General features: G+C 42.6%; 1 protein-coding gene across 1 annotated transcript; it reads right to left on the bottom strand.

Moving 5' to 3' along the window:
* Positions 1-9,460: 9,460 nt before the first annotated feature.
* On the bottom strand, positions 9,461-16,622 carry YWHAH (tyrosine 3-monooxygenase/tryptophan 5-monooxygenase activation protein eta). Its single transcript, XM_059484942.1, has 2 exons — positions 16,264-16,622; positions 9,461-10,884 (listed from the first exon to the last, which is right to left on the bottom strand). The coding sequence occupies exons 1-2, from the start codon at positions 16,348-16,350 to the stop codon at positions 10,228-10,230; spliced, it is 744 nt and encodes a 247-aa protein (XP_059340925.1). The 5' UTR covers positions 16,351-16,622; the 3' UTR covers positions 9,461-10,227.
* Between the last annotated feature and the right edge of the window lie 455 nt (positions 16,623-17,077).

The following is a 17,077-nucleotide window of genomic DNA, read 5'->3' as shown; positions in this document are numbered from 1 at the left end:
GGTGCCCCTAAACTCCTCAATTACCTGACCTGACATCAGCACTCTCCAGAGCCTGACTGCATTCCTGTTTGCAGCTCCACAGTAACTGCAAGGATTTTGATTTTCAGCCTGAAGATGACTGCACACAGTGGGGCCAAAGAATGGCTCATTCCAGGAACTTCAGTGGGAAGTTTGTAACTCGTTTCTAGCGAGCTCCAGAGCATCTGCAGGGGCACTGAGAGCAGAGACTTGGACATGTGGAGGCAGTCACACTCACACATGCATGACCTAGACATGTAATTCTCTCAAACTACAGAAAGCTTGGAAAAGCTATTTTCATTACAAGTTATCTATTTATCCATAGAGCAACTGCATGTGTTTATACACATACACAAATGCTGCCAGAGGTACAGATCTGCACATCACAAACAGTGCTAACCACTGTTTACATCCCCACATCCTTACATGAATCACACACTCACTAAACTTGTTCTTCAGTACCTTTCTCATCTCTGATAGCTGCCTCCTACTTTTTATTTAACCTCTGCTTCACCTCTCACATTGACATTTCTGAGAACTGCTGGAATTATTAAAACAAGACAGGTACATGTCAGCAGGGATGAAACAGATGAAATTGGGAAAGGTAGGAAACAAGTGGAAAACAAATGACAGGCACACAGGGAGCCTGGTGCAGATGCAGCAAGCTCAGGCTGTGACATTCACTGTGACAGCACCTCTGATGTCTGGATAAATACTGGGCTGGGCTATTTATCTGAGAAACCAAGGGAACCAAAGAGGAAAAAACAAAGAGCAATAGAAACTGCAATCCCATCTTATGCAGAACCACAGGACAACAGAGCTTTTCTCCATTTTATGGTGGTTTGATGTTCACAGGTGGGAAGATCCCAGAGACCAATGGAAACAGCCCAGCCAGAGAAGTTCCAGGACATCAAGCAATGGGGTCTTTGGGTCACAGGCAGCACTCCCTGGAGTCTAAAATTATAAATAAAAGTCTCTTCTTTACTGCAGTTTATGGGAACATTTCCTGGCACCCATCATGACAAACCCTTTTTCCCAGTTACCTCAGCCAACTCAGTAACCATGGCAACAGCCTCCAGTGCAATGACATCATATGGTTTCCCAGGCAACCACTCCCAGTGCAGTGATGTCATGTGGTCACCATGGCAATGCTCCATGAGGCCAGGAAGAAAGTTCTCTAAGTGGGAAGATGGGTCAGAAAGGACAAAAGAGGGCTCAGGCAAGAGCTGGATAAAAGATAATTGAGGAAAAAATATCAACTTTGTATCAAGGATAAATGCAAGGAAAAAGAATTGATGGACAGATTGAAGGACAGACAGAAGACAAAAAAGGAGAAATTGTAATTTGAACTACAATTTGTTTTTTTAAAAATCTTAATTCTCTAATCTCTAATATGTTATTTAGGTCAGAGATTCTGAAGCAAAGCATGCATGGTCACAGGAAGTTTAAGCATGGTTCAAACACTGATTTACTGACAATCCAGAAGAAACTGTCAGAAATCTCCAGAGACACTGAGGGAAATCACACTATTTAGAATTCATAGGTACATTTTCTAATCTATTTCCATTCTCTGGCTGACTCCCAGGGCTCTGTCACAGCACTGCCAATAACCAGGTGTTGCTGCCACCGGCACATGGCTCAAGGAAAAGATTCCTTTGCCCTCTTCCTTCTGCTCTTTGTAGTTGAAGACAATAAAAAGAACCTGGCCAGCTGACAGATGAAAACATGTTTTCCTTTTACTGAAAGCTCCCTCAGACCCTCACCAAGATGGAAGAGTGTCCCTTCTTTTAATTTTCTATGTCTTCTTCCAGTTCTCTTATACTCCCAAACATTTGAATTTACTGAGTACAAACACCCTTTCTGCATTCAATCCTGTTTTAGCTCTGGCCAGTCTCAGCCAGCAGACAATGTTACTGCCAGCTTTATGGTAAATGGCCATAAAACCCCTGGGAAAAAGCTTCTTGGCAATAAAAGGCCAGCACTATTGATACACAGTGTTTTATCCATGTATACAGCCTTGAGTGCAAGATAAAGTAACAAAAAGCTCTGCCTTCTGAGGACAGCCTGCAGGCTAAAAGCTCAGGGCAATGCTCCTGAGAATCTTCCAGGTCTATCACAGGATTTTTCTATCCAGCAAGGCATCCTCACACAGTCTCTCTACAGCAAAACTTTAGTGTAGTTTATTCAGCACAATTCTTGCCCTCCATCACTCTTTGCAGATGGAGTTGATGTAGAATCAGATGCAGGGACTGTGATTGTAACAGTGCAGCTCAGCAATGCAGGGTTGCAGCTGTGACATCTAAAAGTGACTTGTTTTCTACAGTTGAAGTGAAGAACCTCAGCTGGTCTATTCAGACCCAAACTTCAAATAATGTGAAGCTTAGAAACCAAATAATGTTGAATCTCAGAAACCTAATAATAATGTGAAACTTAGAAACCTAATTTGAGCATGGCTGTGGATGAGCTATTTGTGTCAGACTAACCCACAGACTGTCCCAGGTCCCTGGCAGCAGTGCCCACCAGCCCAGCTGTCTGCACAGTTCAGCACACAGGAAAAGAGCACATTCCTACACAAAGGATTTTGTCCAGTTTGTCACAAGGAAATATTTTTGTACCTCAAGACCTCATGCAGATTGTTGCTGTTACTCAGATAGCAACAATGCATTTCATATGCCAAGCACTTCCCAAATCTCTACAAAGGCAGGCATTAGGGCTCCTGAAGTCCAGCTCCTTCCGAGCAGCCCACTCAGTAATCTCCAAGGGGTTTCATTGCAAAACCCTGCAGTCATCAGCTTGGAAATGTTCCAGGTGCTTAATCACAGCAAGTGGAACGGAGAGAGGGAAGAAAAATTCTCAGAGATAAGCAGCACTAGGAAGGATGTGGTGGCCAAGGGAGAGAAACAGGAAAAGGGGAGGAGGAGGAGAGGAAAGGGAGAATAAATATCTCACACTGCTGATGAGCAGAAACACAAACACCAGAGACAGACACAAAGAAGGCCAGCAGTGGTTCCCCCAAGTTATTCTACTGTCCTCATACACATCCTCTCTAAATTAAAAGATATTCATGGAGCAGCCAGCTGCACATCTCACACAAAAATCAGGCTGAGCTGGGCATTCTCATACAACCAACAGGTCTCACAAACCAGTTACGCCCTCATGGAGTTATCAGAATTATCTCTGCAGGGGAGGGGAAGGAAAGCTCAGCAGGGTCAGCACAGAATTTTGGAAAATAACTGCTAGAGGAGAATAGAAGTGGGAAATAGGTGTTGAGGGCTATATTGGTTGTGGGATGGGGTTTTTTCAGGCTGAGCTGTGAGACTGAAACATCTGCATTAAGCTATGCTTCAGGCTGCTGTTTTATTTCAAAAACTAGGAATTTTTAAGAAACTGTGGCAAAACACAAAATAATGTCCTTTTGTTTGGCTTCTGATAAATCTCTCTGATGAACAATGATATATGACAACATCAAGTAAAACAAGATGTTGAGAATTTACTTAAAAGGGAGAAAGAGGAAAATCTAGAGCAATGACTATAAATCTGTTATAAACTGTGTTGCCTTAAGTAAGAAAGGTTAATATGCATAAATAGCTAATTCATTCCCACAGTAAGTGCCATGCTTTAACACAAGTGCACATAAAAGTTCTAGGTGGATTAAGAATAAGACAAATTCTGCTCTGATTGATACAAGACAATAAAGATCACACATAATAGAAGAAATGGTAACATGCAGCTCACCAACATGGACAAAGTATTATAGTGAGGAATAAAAGTAAAACTTTGCAGAAGCTGTTAAAAGCTTCAGCTCTCAGGCTAGTTAGCCCTAAAAAAGTAATTAACTTCAAAAACCAAAAGTTGAAATAACAGAGAGGAAAATAAGACTTGTTTCTATTGAGTAAGAAATAAATTGTGAGGTCAGAAAACATATTTATCATGAGGAATCAGAATATAGGTTGAATAAAATATCTTCTGGGTATTCCTTACTTTGTGTCAGCCCATCCATCTGCTAATTAGCACCAAGACATTATTGTGATTGCATTAGGATAACAGCATGAATAATTCATTATCCCTTACCCAGAGATCTGGCACTTTAGTAGCTCTTAATCAGTTCCTAATCCAAGGATTCAGCATAATCTTTATGGCAGAATTAACAACATACATACACATATAATGTGTTTAGTAAAAATTTAAAGCAATTGTTTTAAACACAACTAACAATGGGCTAATAAGCTCAGCTAAAGCTGGGCTTCACTAATCTAAAAATAAGTTAATTCTGGCCACAAGCCTAGGCTAAGAGGGGACAATCTCAGAGTGAGGAAGTGTCAGCTGTGGAAACCCAGAGAATGACTCAGCAGTGGTACCAAAGTGTGCTCATCTCTGAGCAGTGCTGGGCTCTGATGATACCAATGACAGAAAATGTCTGAACTTCCCAATCCTTCTCAATCCTTCCACACCACCTTAGAGCCCAGAGAGCTTAGCAGGACCTATTTCAGAAGAGGCAAATATCAGTCCTTAAAAAGGTGCCACCCTTTTTGGGGTGGCACGAGGGAGCAGAGAGGTGTCTGCCCTTTAAGGACATGCTGGAATCTCCCTCACCCCTCAGACAGACAGACAACACTGGAGAGACCTGGGCCATTTCTGCTCCCTGCTCTGACCTGGCAGGCAGTGACAGGAACAGAGATGGCTGCTCCAGGGTGGCTCTGGCTGCCATGGAGACAGGAGGCCACTGCAGATGGTGCCACACCTTGCATCCCTCTGGGTGGTGCCTAAGCCCCACACCCTGGGCAGGTGTGTCACTGGATAACTGGGCTGGACTTCTCAAATAACCACCCAGGATTTGGCTTTGTTCTGAGTCAAAACAAAGAAAACACGGACAAGCACAAGTTTCTCTTTGCAGACAGAGAGCACAATCCATTTTACTGAGCAGGGAAAGCAGTTAATCACTGTCATCCATCCCCTTCTGTGCCCTCTGCAAGAGTCAGATGTGCTTTTGTGCTGGAGGGGCACAACAACAGCCACAAAGCCTGCTAGGAAAATGCTGCTCCTGCCAACCCCCTGCAACTCTGCTTCCTTCCAATGTGTGCCTTGGTGCTTGGGAAAGGAATCAATGCTTTTCTGCCAGCCCTGCTCTTTCAGTAGCCTCTGCTGGAGATATCCCTGAATAAAGGGCATTCTTCAGATTGCTCAAACAAGGATGCAGTTCTCCAAATGCCACAAACTTTATATACAATTACTGCAAATATATTAGGCTTATATTTCTAATAATGTAGGTTTATTATAATTTATAAATCATATATAATTTATATATATAAAATTTATTACAATAATATATTTTATATAAATATAATGATAATTGCATTATTTATATATTTATAATGATTATATTTAATATTTATAACTGGCAAAACATCACTGAAATTCATACGGACAGTATATTTTGAGCTGTTTCTTCTCTTAGACATGTTGTTAAACCACTTAATTCTTCAGAGATGGAAGAGTTCAACTACTATTAGATTGAGTCCTAAAGTGGAATTGATCACATTATCGAGTTATGTGAAAATAGCTCATACTAATTTCAGTACATTACAGTACATAAGTGATTTCTTAATGATTTCCTCTATAAAAATATATATATATAAACTGCTGAAGTACTCACAGTGCCTTGCCTTGGTGCACTCTGGGGTTTACAAAAACCCAACTCAATGAAAATAATTAATCTGGCTATGATGTTTGAATTGGGACAGACCAAGCTGGTTCATAATCATTAGTTAAAATCATTTAGACTAAAATATAAGACAAGTAACACTGAAGATTCAGAAAAATGTGTATACTTGAAGTGTATATATATATACAAGTGTATTACTACATTTATAGTTATTCAATATTAAATCACAATTGGCATATAAGAAAGTCATAATAAACACTGTTATTTCTAACAGATGGTTTAATATCTAACATCAATTAAAAATTTACCTGGCCTGACCTCAGTGTTCAGAAAACATCTTCATTAATCTCAGAAATCATTAAGGCTCAGACACTAAACCATCTGCATCTATGGAACTTCAAGTACTGCAGGCTTGTTCAGAACAAGATCTAAACATCCTCTGTCAATTATGTGGATAATCAACTTCACATCCTTCAAAATCTGCCACTGATTTCAAGGAGCTGCTTCAATGAACCTAAGATCCATCAAATAGGTTTCTTGTGTTGTTGAAGTGGTTTGGCCAATTTTTCCTCATCAATTATGTTAAATTAATTCCAATATGTGGTGTGGATAGAATTCCAAAAAACCAAGTATACAAAGCACTGGAATATTTTTCCTGTTTTCTCTCTGTCCTTAAACTTAAATTGGTTTATTGAAAGACTTCCAGTTGTTCCCATGCTGACAGAAAATGTTTTCCAATGTATAACAACATCAGTTTTCACCCTTCTAACTGCTACTATCATTAAGTCATTCTCTTACGTGACTTAAAATACAGCCAGGCTTTTTCTTTTCCTCAATGTGAGTTGTACTGACATAATTTTTTTCTAGATTATTATATTGCAGCTGCTGGAAGAGGCCCTGAGAGTTGGTTAGGGAATCCCCTCCATGCTCCTTTGGAAATAGATTGGGCTCTGTCAGTTAGATGGAAGCCAGTCAGTCAGTCCATCCAGTTTACAGATGTAGATCACAGGTGTGAGGACCAAGGAAGGAAAACCACAGCCTGAAGTTACAGGCAAGGGAAAGGCAATGTGGAAAATCTATTTCCAAACCCATAGTGAGACCCAAGTAGTAACAGTAAATGGTTACTTACCAGAGGATCTGTGACCTCTGATATGTGTTATCCATGGACCTCTTCTCTCTTCTTAAGGTTTCTGCTTCCCTAGAACCTTCACATGTTCAGTGCTACTGCTCATGTTGAAGAGCAGCCTCTCAGTACATACTTTAGTGTCCCATAGCATTGGCACATTTATTCCAGTGGGTTCAATAGGGTGTGGGTGTTTTTGTACTCTGAGAGATGAACACAACCATTTCTGTGAAACTTGAACATGTTTGAGCAGATTAGGACATAGACTGAGAGTATCTCTGTCCCCATAAAGACACAATTAATTTAAGGGCTGACTACACCATAGCTTTCAAGTTCCAAAAATGCTGCTTTACTGTTAGCAGCTGTCAGGATGCTAAACATTCAAGGATATGCACAAGCCTTGTTAATATTACACCAAAACCCTCAGAATGACTGGACCTCTCAACAAAGATTGTTGTCATCTTATTGTAAATCTTTCATACCTGCTCAGCGATTGCTCACGTGCAGCTCCTCACAGCACAGCCAACAACCTCCAGCTCTCTCCTCCCCCAGCTAAGCCACTCTTTTGTAGCACTCTTCTTCTTATTGGACACAGCTGGGGCCTGTTAAGGGCAGGCTTGTTCCTAATTTTTGGTGATTAGTACAGCTGCAACTCCTCAGGTGTGAGATTACCCTCTGCACTATCTTTATTTTCTTACATTCTATCCCTCCACAAAAGATTGCCTGTAAAAGACATGAAAATTGTGGTTCTGGGCAAGAGTAATGCTCAGATGGACACTAATGAAACCCCCACCATGTCAAGAGCAGCAAAGATCCTTTTATGCCTTCAAGGACACATAAAGTCCCCCCTAGGGACAGGGGACAAAGTCACTCAATTTTGAGTCTTTCCATTGGAATTACCCCTGCTTCAAACCATGTTGTGAACTTCAACTAAGCACCTTTGGTGAATACACCTGGTGTTTTCTAACAATAAATTGGGCATAGCCTAGGATTTTATTTATTTTAGAGAGTGATAGGCAGAAGACATTACTTGGGAATGACCTATGAGAAATATCAGTTCCAAAATACCTGAATCCTGTGGTCTTCTGCAAAATATTGGAATAAACACGTGCTATTCATCAATTTTGGTTTCCTCCAGATCACAGTAAGGATTACAAAAAAGCATTTGGCAATCCCAGGGCCCAGGAAATGAAAAAGCTGCTGTAGTGTAAACAAGGATATGGATTGCACTGGAGCATTTGTTTTCTTGCTCCATAGAAAATTCTCTACTAACTCCTACCAAAACACAACCACAAAAAGATGCTCTGCTCATCCCTGGCAGCTGGAGAACAAGAGAGAAGTGTCTGTGTTCCTCCTGGGAATGCAATCACTGCTGCACAGCATCATTCTGCAGGATGCCTTTGGTCTCCACTTGGGATCCTTGCATCAGGGCAGCAACCAACCTTCAGCTGCCAGCCCAGAGATGCCAGACCTGCTGACTCACTTGTAAAATACACAACGCTCATGGCTTTGTATAAAGGGTCTGCACAAGACAGGAACTAAAATGAGAAATGACCTCTTGGCTTTTGAATTAAGAAAAATATTAATAAAAAAGGTAATATTACCTTAAAATATTAATTAAAAAGGTAACAAAAAGACAGGTATTTCTATCAACAAGGAAATAAACCTACCAACTGCCAGTATTTTACCAACCACCCAGAGTGTTTCAATGTCAAAAGGCAATCTTTTGGCCAAGTTTTACCTGGGTTCCACAGGGGCAGTAGGAAGGTGTGTAACTATTTTCACCTCTTTCAGATGTTGTGTTACTCTTTCAATTGTTGTCAATTTTACTGCTATAATAAAGCTAGAATTATCTCTAAGATGACAGAATACATAAATGCACACAAACCTACCATTAAAAATTCTAAAACCCTGGATACTTAAAAAGAACCGGTGCACGGCTTTTAAGAAGTATGAGCAGCCGTAGTGGGTAATTCTGACCAGTAATAATTATTTCTATCATTAAAAACTATCAGTTCTGATAAAGGAGAACTTACATGACCTTTGAGCTAGCTCAGGTGCCAGTGGCAGTCTGGATACAGCTAACTTCTCCTGCTTCTGGGACATACCATGGCAGAAGTGTGCTCAGCACCAATAAACATGCCTGTACTCTAACTGTTGGGAGAAAACAAAAACAGTGTTAAGTTTGTGGTCTACACTTAAGTGAGTTAAATAGAGAAAGGCAGTCTTTAGCAACAAGTATTGCTTCTGTTTGAAGCAGGTAAATATGAAATAGCTACTGGGATATTCATCTATAAAGCTGATTTGGTGATCAGCACTTCAGAGAAAGCTTAGAAGTTGCAGTGGGCAGAAGCAAACACAAGTCTCTCATTGATATGCTAAGTTATGTGCTTTACAGCTGTTCAGCAGCTCTTGTACTGAGCAAACATCTAAATATGCCACCTTGGGAAAATCCACTTTAATAGAGATGACCCCACTGCAGGTGCTTTTGGGTTTTGCGGGTTTGGGTTTTTCTTCTTTCAGCACAGTATGTTGCGTTTTTGTTGTTTAGCGTGTGTCAACTTCTCACTAAACTTTTGATTAAATATGTTTTAACTTGTCAGTGATGTGTTGGGTAACTCTATCTCTGCTCCAAACAAAAGACAGGACAGCTCATGTAGAGATAACATCCCTGAAGCAGCAATTTATTTTATTCACTTAATTCCAAAACATTTAATTTAGAAGTCTGGCTTCCCAGTCATCCATCTTAACATGGGCAAATATTGACATAGAGTTGTCAGAATACACAGACAACCAAACAGCCAAAGAGTTTACAAAAAATAAATTCATGATTCTTCAAAACAACTGCAAAATGTTACAAGTATCAAAACTCTTAGGTAGATGCACTGCATTTAAAGAAACTGTGCACATAAGTTAGAGGCAAAAAAACCAAATTGCTACTGAAACCTCCCATTTCAAACAGTTTATTGTAAACTGATGAACAGAGTTGTCATTTCACATCAGCTTAACTGTTTTCTTTGACTGAAAAAAATTTGGGGTGGCTAATTTACTTTGCATGCACAAAATGTACTGCTTAACAGAACTGTCAGCTCATTTCAAACAGAGAACTTTAACTGGAATCTAGTTATCCTCAATCACTTTCCATTATTCTTTTCCTTATTTTCCAATCAACAGGCAAATTAAAAATGCCTCCTTCTGCACTGCTGAAGTGCAACTAAGATAAACAGGGCCAATAAACCAATCAATCCATCAATGCCCATGAAGACTCATCTGAAACTGCTTCTTGATAAAGTGGACAGCAGATCTGAACAGCTGTACAATACAGATATGCTTAGCACTAGATATTTAGTGTGACTGTGGCAAGGAAATATTGGTGATGATGGGGATGGCCAAGTGGATGAAAGAGGGATCAGAGAAAAGCTTATTAATTATTGCCCTCTCCTGCTTCTTCATCCTGCTGATCACTCGTCCACAGAGTGAGGTTATCTCGAAGTAACTGCATGATGAGAGTGGAGTCCTTGTAGGAATCCTCATTTAGTGTGTCCAGCTCTGCTATGGCATCATCAAAGGCTTGTTTGGCTAAAAGGCAGGCCTGCTCAGGGGCATTCTGGATTTCATAGTAGAACACTGAGAAATTGAGTGCCAGCCCAAGCCTAATGGGGTGAGTGGGCTGCATGTGCTCTTTGCTGATTTCAAAGGCCTCTTTATAGGCAGCTTCTGAGGCTTCCACCACACTGTTCTTCTTCTCTCCAGCAGCAACTTCTGCCAAGTAGCGGTAGTAATCCCCCTTCATTTTCAGGTAAAAGACCTTGCTCTCATACTGGAAGTCATTGCAGTTCTTGATCAAGTATTTATCTAGGAGAGCCAAAACATCATTGCAGACTGTCTCCAGCTCCTTTTCTATCTTCTCCCTATAGGCTTTAACCTTCTCCAGCTTCTTCTCATTGCCATCTGCCATGGTCTTCTGCTCTATGCTGCTGATGACGCGCCAGGAGGACCGTCTGGCTCCCACCACGTTCTTGTAGGCTACAGACAGCAGGTTTCTGTCCTCGTTTGAGAGGGGCTCATTCAGCTCAGTTACCTGAAAATACAGACAAAGAGCAAATTTAAAGGGTTTGCCCTAGAGAAGAGTGTGCAAACCTCCTTCAATACTTTCATCACAAATGCAAGATTCAAAACTTCTTCTAGAACCCAAAATTCCTTCTAGACAGGATTAACTTTGTAACATTGAAAGTTCAAAATGGTTCTGCAGTCAGGACTTAAAAGAGAGAAATGCCCATGGTTTTGAAGGAATAGAAGTGGTATTTAAAGCCATTGCAAAGAACATTCACTGAATAAAAGTGAGTCAAGCCTGTGTAATGGAAAAGCAATCAGAGAGGAAGACTGAGATTTTTTAGGAAGTTTGTTCTAATTATACAGACTACACATTTAGTGATGAATTTAAATGTACCTAGAACCAGTTTTTTACTCTGGAGCACAGCAGTGACACTGGGAGCTGGTGCAATTCTCCCATTTCTGTCCCCTGCTGCTTGTGTCCATTTGACAGCAGAGATGGAAGCGCTGCAGTCATTAACTCTGCACAGCACAAATGGAATCAGTGTTCCATGGTCTCTTTCAGACATGTAGTGGGTGATTACACAGTGGAATACAAAAGCTACCCTGATTTCTGCTCACTGGCTGCAGAGAAATTCCAGGGATAGGACATGAAAGAATCTGCATAGAAATAGGACAGCAAATCAGGAATGAAGCCATGACCAACTTGGAACTGCTGCTTCAAAAAGCTGAGGTAGAAGGCCAATACTTCTCATATTGTATATTTAGGCCTATTTCACTTGATGTTTTAATTCAGGATATCACACACATGGACACTTGAAATTGTTCTACTTTTAAAAATTTATATGCATGAAATTAAACTCAAAGGAATTAGGATGAAAAATGTAATTCCTCTACCTTAGCCATATTGCTTTAAAATTAGTCTAAGGATATGTACTTTGGTGTGAAAATAAACCTGTCCTTGCTCAGACACTGTTAAAATCATTAACTATTTATTTTTAAAATGTGCACATTTACACTGATGACAGGCACCAGAGTGCTCACAGCCAATACTTACATACTACAATCAAGTCACAAATATTTGCACTATTCTGAGACTGCTGGTGCAGGCAGTGAACCTTCTAACAAACGTGCTCGTTTCCAGACCCAAAAAAATACTTTATGTAAATTATAACTCTTACACTAAGAAATTACTTTCAAATTTAGGTTTGTTCTTAAAATATATTAAGTCAATTAGTTTTATCTCCAAACTGACTTTTCCACAGTTCAGGAACCTGAACTCCCAAAAGACACTGCTCTGCTTGTCCTAATAGAATTAGAGGCAACCTACAGAGGATGAAATGCACAGGAATAAACTCTAATGACATCTTCAGAATCTTCATCATAGCTCCCAAGTAATATTTTCCTCAACAATCCCCACCACAACCTACCTGAATCTTCTCTAGTAAAGAAGGTCACTGTTTAGTGACCAAAATGGGAGCATATAAAAGGAATCCTGACTATAACCCTGAATTCCTAACTCCCCATGCTAATGAGTGTGCAGCACTCCATCAGCTCAGAAATCAATAAATTAATTCTGTGTGTGATTTAGCTGAGCTCCTTTCCAAGGAAAACACCCCAAAGTGAAAAGTTCCACAATGGAGAGCAGATCCACGACCTGACCCTGTGATTATTCTGGTTCTGCCAGCCAAAGCCAGTTCTCAACCAGGAGCTGCAAAGATCACTGTACCTGAGCCAGTACAGAGTCAGGTTAAATGAATAAAACTTGCCTGATACAAAGTTATGCAATCCATCATTGTGGAACAAATAGAAACCATTAATGAATTTAAACCAGATCACTTTCTGTATCATGTGTGTTCAGAGCTCTATAGCAAGAACTGGAATTCTACAGCTACAGGTACCCCAGAGAAGGCCATGGGGAAGCCATGTCCCAGCAGGGAGGGCACTGCTTCCATTAAAGACAACTCATTCCCCTCTCCTTCACAAACAACTTCATTAACCCCAAACCAGGCACTCAGGGATAGGTGACAAAAATACAGAATATCCCACACTTTTAAAGTCCATTTATATATACAGATAAAGCCTACATAACAACTAGAACCTCAAGCTATTTGTTTCAAAAAAATTAATTCAATATTTAAATTTATTTCACTGTGCAGTATTTCTCACATGACTAATTTTAAAATTCTGTATCTCACATCACCCACGTTACCAATGTTAAAAATAATTTTTTTTTTACCACTATGTAGCTATACTGGAAAAGCAACATAAATCAATAGAGGTCCTAAGCACTACCTATTAGGATTAATACTGTCCAAAAACAAAGGGCTTACACAGCTACAATTTTTCATGGTTTCTGGAATTATCTAAACCAATGCAGAAATCTCAGGATGTTGAAGCATTTGTTGCATTCACTGAGAACCTTTCACCACAGTGCCACCCAAAGCATCTCTCAGTGTGCTGAGAAACAATTCTGTACCTACCGTGCAAGCTTTATCTGAGACAGCTGGGATCCTGGAGCAGCATTCAATGCAATGGGAATGCCATGCCCCATGGAAGAATGCCATTCACATATGGTTGTATTTGTACTAAAATGACTTTAATGGTTACAAATTAATGGGTTCAGTAAACTAAACCAATTATTTGTAACAGCAACTATTTCATTTTCCTCTCCTGTTTATACATTACAATCAAAAATACTGGAATTCTTCCATGAAAAAAATGTTTACAACAACAAAAATTTGTATTGAGCAGTAAATTCCTTATTTAAGCTACAACTGCTACTTGGTCTAGCTTTTTTCTTTATAGAAGGAATTGATGGGAATAAAAAATGAATGTTTCTCCAGTTTTATGCTGACAAATGAAACAGCAGCCTTGCCACTTTTTTCTCCAGTGGCAGTCAAAAATCAGGCAAAGACACTTTCACTAAAACTAACATTTGATACTTTATGTTTCTTAAGTAACTACCATGCTGCTTGCTACATTCTGTATTGAAAAGTGCAGTAATATCTCAAACTGAAATTGTTCAGATTTCAGTTTACACTGAAAGCACACTACTTTCATATAGCACCTTTAAAAAGTATCAGATGTGTTACATTCAGATTTTAAAAAATAAAATAAACTTTCAAATATGAATATATATAAAAATATATATTAAAAGAATATATATAATATAAAGATATTTTGGAGAATAGATTTCTGAGTTAGAATACTGATTTCCTTCCTTCTGGAGGAAGTTTAAATTCTCTGGATTACAAGATTACTTCAATATTAAACTATATGGATTAAAAGCTCTCTGCATTATCTCTCAGTTATTTGCAATCACTGAGACAGAAGTATGAGCTGTGAGGAGAGCCAGGAGAGCCCTCAGAACATTCCACAGATTATGCTCAGACATACAAAATCAACCTCAACACTGAAGAGCATTCTGGAAATTGCTGAGTTGGAGTGACCACCTGGGAAAGCCAAATAGCCAAGGGATGCTCCATCACAGCCAGGCAACAGAGCATGAACAGCTCTAAATAAGGGAACTGTTGCTTTTAAATTCACCTTGCTTTTTGTATTTTAAAAGTATCTATATGTTTCAAGACCCCACTTACTTACAAAGTATTCTGAAGCTCCCAATTCCAGAAGCTCATGATCACACAAATTATTTGTGAGCAGAAGTGGCATTATAAATGAGAATAGCTCAGCTCGAGATGAATGAAAATTTGCACAGCAATTAGAACAGTTTGAAGACACCTGGACATGCACACTAGCTGTAAGTACTTTATTTACACTTCCTAAAGCAAAGCTACTGTGTTCTCATGGTTTCACATGTACCCAGGGACCTACACACACTGCAGGTCTGCAGTTCTTGGAAAAATGTAAAACTTTCTACTAGCAACAGCTAGAAATTGTCCTCTTGAGCAGTAGTTTTAGTGGGTTCTCTCTCTGATCTTTTAAATTACCAACTGAAAGAAGAGCTGTTACTATTATATTATTTGTATCAAGAACTCTAGGGATAGAATTATAAATACACCTTATTTTAATGTCTTGTGGCTCTGGCATTGAGATACTCAATAGTATCACTGTTTTAGAACTGCACTGGTTGTAACATTTATTACAACATAATAGCAATAGTGAACAAAAGCAGCAAAATTAGTGTGTTTTTACTGCCCCCATTTAAGGGAGGTGACATTCTTACAACAAAAATGTGGACTCCATTTGAAGCTGCTCTTTTTCAAACTAAAATCATCTCCTGCTTTCAACCAGCAGAACTCTCAAGAGAAACAGTTCCTCTTGGTGCCTTTGGTGTTCAGAGGACAGATCAGCAAGCACAAACCACCTGTAATCTGATATGGAAAGACACTGCTAAGCATCCAGTGGCATTAACATTACCCACAACATTCGGATCCTGTGAATGCTTTGTTTTCAAAAAAGGGACTAGACATAACGGGTTTGACCATTCTACAATTTTATTATGTATCAGTACAGTCAGATCAGTACAAATAATTTTCATTGCTTGCTTCTGAAAGGAGCAGAGTTGCAAACGTAACATTGTTTAAACACATCTCAGTATTCAACAGGGTATGGAATGCACTGAGAAACTGTTACCCTACAAAGAAGAGGCAAAAAGGCAACGTTAAAGCTCGGGAAACGCTCCTGGAACGGGGGGCAGCTTTCACACCTGGAGGCAGCTACTATCCGTGAGTCACCGATGGCAGTGAGTGAGGCAATAGAAACGTCTAGAAGAGGAAGGGGCTCCTCTGGCTGTGTCTCCAGACAGCCCCCGCCGCAGTGCCCATCCCACGGGACCAGCGCCCCCAGACGCTGGCGGATGCCCAGAAGGGGAGATGCACCCCAAGGTGAACCCAGCACCCGGTCGGGGTGGGAGGGAGGGAGGTGGGCGAGGACGGGCCCCATGTGTAGCACAGAAGGAATGCACAGCGTTCCCGCCGCCAGGAGAGGCGGGCGCCATTCAAATGGCCGCACTGCGAGCCCGATTGGCGCGGTGGGGAGACGGAGAGGAGGGCATGGGGACAGCCACACCCCCGGGGCAGGACAGCCGGGGAGCGGGAGGGCTGCGAGACAGGGAACGGAGGGAATGAGGGGGACAAGGAAACACATTTTGAAAGGGGGTGCCTGGTCCGGTTTGGACCGGCTGCTCTTTGTCTCATCCCTGCCCAAGGCAGGTAGTACCGGGCACCGCCCCACACGGCGGCGAGCTGTCCCGGCGGGACGGTCGGGCTCCCGCTCCCGCTCTCCTTTCTTCACCGCCACGGGCGGGAGCCGGCGGCTCGCATCCTCCCCGGCCCAACCCCGCCTCGGACCAGCCCGCACTTCCTCTCCCTCCCTCCCCCGCCACTACTCCCCGGCACACTCCTCCCCGAGTACGCCCCACGGCCACGCTACCGGCCCCACTCACCGACTTCATGGCCGAGGCCATGTCATCGTATCTCTCCGCCTGCTCGGCCAGGCGGGCTCTCTGCAGCAGCTGCTCTCGGTCCCCCATGGCCGCTTCCGTGGTGGCTGCCGGGCTGGGCTCTGCGCGCCCCTCAGAGAGAGCGGAAGGCGGGCGGGGATGTGCGGCTGGCCGCGCACGGGTGGCGGGAGCAGGAACCGTAAGCGGAGCCGCCCGCTGGGCTGTGCCGGGCTGGGCTGTGCCGGGCTGAGATGAGCTGTGCCGGGCTGGGCTGTGCCGGGCTGTGCCGCGCTGGCCGCCGCTCCCTCGCCCGCCGGCCGCGCTCCCGGACCGACCGCGGCGTGTGCGGCTCGGAGCCTCGCGCTGCTGCCGCCGCCCGCGCCTGCGCGCCGGGAAGGCAACGAGGGGGCGGAGCCGCGGTGCTGCAGGGGAGGGGAGGGGGCGCCGCTCCCCCGCGCTCTATTTCTAGGTGACGTCACTTGCTATAAATAGCCATGGCGGGGCGCCGGCCGCGGCCCGCGCGTGCGCGCTGCGAGTGCTGCATTTTCCTGCTGCAAAGGTGGAGGTGGGCGGGGGGCGCGGGCACTGCGGGACGGGGCACGGCACGGGCTCGGACACCGACACGGTCACCGCCTCACCGGGCCTGCCTGGCCTCGCCCGAGGCACGGGCGGGCCGCCCCCGCCTGACCACGGCCAGGGTGGCCACGCTCCGCGCTCACGTGTGTGACCCTGCCCAGCCCCAGGGCTGCTTTGTGCGGCCGCAGCCCGCGGTGGGGCACGGCCGTGCCGCTGTGGGGGAATGAGCGGATCTCGCATC

The sequence above is a fragment of the Ammospiza nelsoni genome, chromosome 18 (genome assembly GCF_027579445.1).
Source record: "Ammospiza nelsoni isolate bAmmNel1 chromosome 18, bAmmNel1.pri, whole genome shotgun sequence".
In the NCBI taxonomy this organism is placed as follows: domain Eukaryota; kingdom Metazoa; phylum Chordata; class Aves; order Passeriformes; family Passerellidae; genus Ammospiza; species Ammospiza nelsoni.
The sequence above is the reverse complement of the archived record's forward strand: the minus strand, read 5'-3'. Positions and strand labels throughout refer to the sequence as shown.